The following is a 5,505-nucleotide window of genomic DNA, read 5'->3' as shown; positions in this document are numbered from 1 at the left end:
ATTTGGAATCCAGTTTCCATTTGATCTTGATGTTAAGATAAAAGCACTGATGCCTGGACCAAGTTTCCTCATTGTGAGTCTATTTTTATTCTATTTAGCTTAAAAGGGAATTTTCTGAGATTACCACTGCACCTTTGCTAATATTTTTCCTAGAATCATCTAGATCAACTGCAAATTGTCCTTTTTGGGTCTAGTTCTAAGCCCCCAAAATCATATCATGGATTCAGTGTTCACATTGCAAAGGATGTAAAAACTAGAGTGTCCTATAAATGTGACCACTGAAGTTGAAATCCTTTGAGTTGATGAAAAACAGGACTAAATTGCTGAAAACTAGAACAAAATGGCTTGTTCATTGTAACTTAGTTATTTCCTACAATTTAAAATTTTATAAGTATCTTTTTGTACATTTCATTTAAAAAGTAATTATTCTTAATTTGGAAACTACAGATATGTAGACATTTTGAAAAGAAAAATATTGCTCTTGATTATAATTGGTTCTTAGAGGAAAGATGAACATAAGAAATTACCTTCATTCTATAAATAGTATGAAATTACAGAAAATGTAAGCAAATTAAAAAGTCATTGGCGGGGGATAGGGAGCGATCTCCGAGCGAGGCAGCAAGATGGACGCGGGATTCTTCCGCGGAACAAGTGCAGAACAGGATAATCGGTTCAGCAATAAACAGAAGAAGCTACTGAAGCAGCTGAAATTTGCAGAATGCCTAGAAAAAAAGGTGGACATGAGCAAAGTAAATTTGGAGGTTATAAAGCCTTGGATAACAAAACGAGTAACGGAAATCCTTGGGTTTGAAGATGATGTTGTGATTGAGTTTATATTCAACCAGCTGGAAGTGAAGAATCCAGACTCCAAAATGATGCAAATCAACCTGACTGGGTTTTTGAATGGAAAAAATGCTAGAGAATTTATGGGAGAACTGTGGCCCCTCCTCTTAAGTGCACAAGAAAACATCGCTGGAATCCCTTCTGCTTTTCTAGAACTGAAGAAAGAAGAAATAAAACAGAGACAAATTGAACAAGAAAAGTTGGCTTCTATGAAAAAGCAAGATGAAGACAAGGATAAGAGGGATAAGGAAGAAAAAGAAAGCAGCAGAGAAAAAAGGGAGAGGTCTCGAAGCCCAAGAAGACGCAAATCCAGATCTCCTTCCCCTAGAAGACGATCTTCCCCTGTCAGGAGAGAGAGAAAGCGCAGTCATTCTCGATCTCCCCGTCACAGAACCAAAAGCCGGAGTCCTTCCCCTGCTCCAGAAAAGAAGGAAAAAACTCCAGAGCTCCCAGAACCATCAGTGAAAGTAAAAGAACCTTCAGTACAAGAGGCCACTTCTACTAGTGACATCCTGAAAGTTCCCAAACTGAACCTGTACCAGAGCCTAAAGAACCTTCTCCAGAGAAAAATTCCAAAAAAGAAAAGGAGAAGGAGAAGACCCGACCAAGATCTCGGTCACGTTCCAAATCAAGATCCAGGACACGGTCTCGCTCTCCTTCTCATACTCGACCTAGACGACGTCATAGATCCCGATCAAGATCATACTCACCTAGAAGGAGGCCAAGTCCGAGAAGGCGGCCATCTCCTCGAAGAAGAACCCCACCAAGACGAATGCCACCTCCACCCAGGCATAGAAGGAGTAGATCTCCAGTGAGACGAAGAAGGCGTTCATCAGCATCCTTGTCTGGAAGTAGCTCATCGTCCTCTTCGTCTCGTTCCCGGTCACCGCCAAAGAAGCCTCCTAAGAGGACATTCAGCCCCCCTCGAAAAACTCGTAGGTTATCTCCTTCAGCGAGTCCTCCCAGGCGAAGGCATAGGCCATCACCTCCAGCAACTCCACCGCCAAAAACTCGTCATTCCCCAACACCCCAGCAGTCAAACCGTACAAGAAAAAGTCGTGTTTCTGTCTCTCCAGGGAGAACTTCAGTGACAAAACATAAAGGTACTGAGAAAAGAGAGTCCCCTTCACCAGCACCTAAGCCTAGAAAAGTAGAGTTATCTGAATCAGAAGAAGATAAAGGTGGCAAAATGGCTGCGGCAGATTCTGTGCAGCAGAGACGTCAATACAGACGACAGAACCAGCAGTCTTCATCTGATTCTGGCTCCTCTTCTTCCTCAGAAGATGAGCGACCCAAGAGGTCCCATGTGAAGAATGGTGAGGTAGGCAGGCGGCGGAGACATTCTCCTTCCCGGAGTGCCTCTCCATCACCTCGAAAGCGCCAGAAGGAGACTTCCCCTCGGATGCAAATGGGAAAGCGATGGCAATCGCCAGTGACTAAAAGTGGTAGACGGAGGAGGAGTCCCTCTCCACCACCCACCAGAAGGCGACGTTCTCCTTCTCCTGCCCCTCCTCCTCGTAGGCGCAGGTCTCCCACGCCGCCACCACGACGAAGGACTCCTTCTCCTCCACCCCGCCGGCGCTCACCTTCTCCAAGAAGATACTCTCCTCCAATACAGAGGAGATACTCTCCTTCCCCACCTCCGAAGAGAAGAACAGCTTCTCCCCCTCCCCCTCCTAAACGAAGGGCATCACCATCTCCACCACCAAAGCGTCGGGTCTCCCATTCTCCACCTCCCAAACAAAGAAGCTCCCCAGTCACCAAGAGACGTTCACCTTCATTATCATCAAAGCATAGGAAGGGTCTTCCCCGAGCTGGTCTACGCGTGAGCCCCGGTCACCACAACCAGACAAAAGGCATTCGCCCTCACCACGGCCTCGAGCTCCTCAAACCTCCTCAAGCCCCCCACCTGTTCGAAGAGGAGCGTCGTCATCACCCCAAAGAAGGCAGTCCCCTTCTCCAAGTACTAGGCCCATTAGGAGAGTCTCCAGGACTCCGGAACCCAAAAAGACAAAAAAGGCTGCCTCACCAAGCCCTCAGTCTGTAAGGAGGGTCTCGTCCTCCCGATCTGTCTCAGGATCTCCTGAGCCAGCAGCTAAAAAGCCCCCAGCACCTCAGTCTCCTGTCCAGTCCCAGTCCCCCTCAACCAACTGGTCACCAGCGGTACCGGTCAAAAAGGCTAAAAGCCCAACACCAAGCCCATCTCCAGCAAGGAACTCAGACCCAGAAGGAGGTGGAAAGAAGAAGAAGAAAAAGAAGGACAAGAAACACAAAAAGGATAAGAAGCACAAGAAACACAAAAAACACAAGAAGGAAAAGGCCGTGGCGGCAGCCGCAGCAGCAGCAGCAGCAGCTGTAACCCCTGCGGCCCCCACTGCCCCCACGACCACATCAGCACAGGAGGAACCGGAGGCAGAGCCCGAGCCTAAGAAGGAGACCGAAAGCGAGCCTGAAGACAACCTCGACGACTTAGAAAAGCACCTGCGTGAAAAGGCGCTGAGATCGATGCGGAAGGCTCAAGTGTCCCCACAGTCTTAGGCGGGAATGTGTGTCACGATGTACATTTTATTTGGTTTGTACGCAATTCAATTTCAAAATTGCTAAAATGTGTTTGAGCTTTAGACTATAACATTTGTTGTAATAATTGCTAGGTTGAAGTTCACCATGTAAAAAAAAAGGGCATGGATTTACATTGCAAAAGGTGTCCACAGTGTATTAGTGACATTCTTTCATTGACAGCTGACATAAATTCATTTAGAGTGAAATATTTTAAGCCAAAAAAAATCCCCTTTTTAAAAAAGGGGGTTTCAATATTGTTGGCATTCTTATGGTTTCTTTTTAAAGGCCTTGGCTATTCCCAGAGGTTTTCCTTTCTTCTCATTTTTTTTCTTTATTTTTTTCTCATTTGAGTCTTAGCACCCATTTAAGTTATGATGCTTCCAACCTTGGATGGTTTGCGAGCTTGCCCAGAAACAAGACCACTGTCGAACTGCCACAAAAGTATAAATGAATATTTTAATGCCACAATCTTTCCTGTTGCCTGTGGAGTCTCTGCTGAAACGAATCGGGATTTGAACTCTAGGATGAGACCGAAAATGAAAGCATGTTGTTTGCCAGGACACTGTGGGTTTATATTGATGTGTAACAAGTTGATTTGGAACACTGGAAGTTCATTCTATTCTGTTGTGTTGTTTTTTTTTTTTTTTTTTTTTTTTGTAAAGGCAATTAACTAGTCCCAGGAAGGATCCTTCAGTTATATAAAAGTTTGTTTTATGAAATGTCATGGCTCCATTCATAATTTTGTCTTGTTCTTCCAATTGGTATATACAACTTTCAGAGCTCTCATATTTGGAAGGCTGGAAGGGCCCAGACTTTGAAATAGTGTCTTGTTTTCACTGTTTTTGTTTTATTTTTTGTTTTTGTTTTTTTTTTTAAACTAAAGCTATATAAAGCTTGTGGATTAAACAGAATAAATTTCTAAATTAAAAAAAATAAAAGTCATTGGCGGGGGAAGGAGAAAAAATCATAGAGAAAGTGGGGCGAACAGAAATAGAAAATTAAAATGGTAGAAAATAGTACCTCAGTGGCTCAGTCAGTTGAACACCCAACTCTTGGTTTCAGCTCAGGTCATCAGTTCGTGGGTCCTGAGACTGAGCCCCACATCAGGCTCTAGGCTTGGCAGGAAGTCTGCTTGAGATTCTTTCCCTCTGCCCCTCCCCCCACTAGTCTTTTCTCTCTCTCTCTCAAATAAATAAACCTTAAAAAAATAAAATGGTAGAAAATATCTATTCAGTTATATCAAGATGTCAATTAAATATATTCTATATGTTTTTTACAATAACCACAATAAATGTAAATGGGGAAAACTTGCAAGTTAAAAAAATGGTAAAATTAGATTTTTAAACTATCCATAGGCTCTTAATAGGAAATTAATCTAAAATAATGACAAAAAATTAGAAGTAAGAAAAGATGGCTTAAAGTATAACAGAAAAATACTAACCACAAGAGCTAGTAAAACTAAATTAATACCAAAAAATTTTGATTTTAAGTCAAAAAAACTTAGTAGGGAGGAAAACAAGTAAATAACAATAAAAGTTCTATTCAAAAGAAATAATAATTCTTAAATTTCATGCACTTAAGATCAAGCTCAAAATATAGAGAAAAATGTTATATAGTTAGAGAATGGTAAATTCATTATCATAGTGGGAAATTTATGCATCCCTTTCAATTTTTACTTGGTGTAAGAGACAGAAATTTCAGTAAAATTATCCAGAATTTGAACCAAAAAATTAACAAGGTTGATTTAATGGATGCATGTAGAACTTTGCAATAAACAAGTAGATAATATAAGTTGTTCTCAAACAAATGTTTTTAAAATAATTATTTTCATTATGGATCCAAGAAACAAGTCTCAACAAATTTCAGGAATTGGTATCACTTGGACCTTGGTGTCAGAGCAAATAACATTAAATTAGAAATTGATAAAGAAACATATTTTATCCTCAAAACATTGAAAATAGAGCTACCCTACGACCCAGCAATTGCACTACTGAGTATTTACCCTAAAGATACAAATGTAGTGATCCGAAGGGGCATGTGCACCTGAATGTTTATAGCAGCAATGTCCACAATAGCCAAACTATGGAAAGAACCTAGATGTCC

General features: G+C 41.7%; 1 protein-coding gene across 1 annotated transcript; it reads left to right on the top strand.

The window, feature by feature from the left end:
• Positions 1-594: 594 nt before the first annotated feature.
• LOC125098425 (serine/arginine repetitive matrix protein 1-like) lies at positions 595-4,327 on the top strand. Its single transcript, XM_047727251.1, is given in 3 exon segments — positions 595-1,368; positions 1,371-2,645; positions 2,648-4,327. Coding segments are annotated over 3 exon segments (2,754 nt in total). The 5' UTR covers positions 595-623; the 3' UTR covers positions 3,382-4,327.
• Positions 4,328-5,505: the final 1,178 nt, after the last annotated feature.

Source organism: Lutra lutra, chromosome 1, assembly GCF_902655055.1.
Source record: "Lutra lutra chromosome 1, mLutLut1.2, whole genome shotgun sequence".
NCBI lineage: Eukaryota > Metazoa > Chordata > Mammalia > Carnivora > Mustelidae > Lutra > Lutra lutra.
Note: the sequence above shows the minus strand (reverse complement) of the source record. Positions and strands in the feature narration are given on the sequence as shown.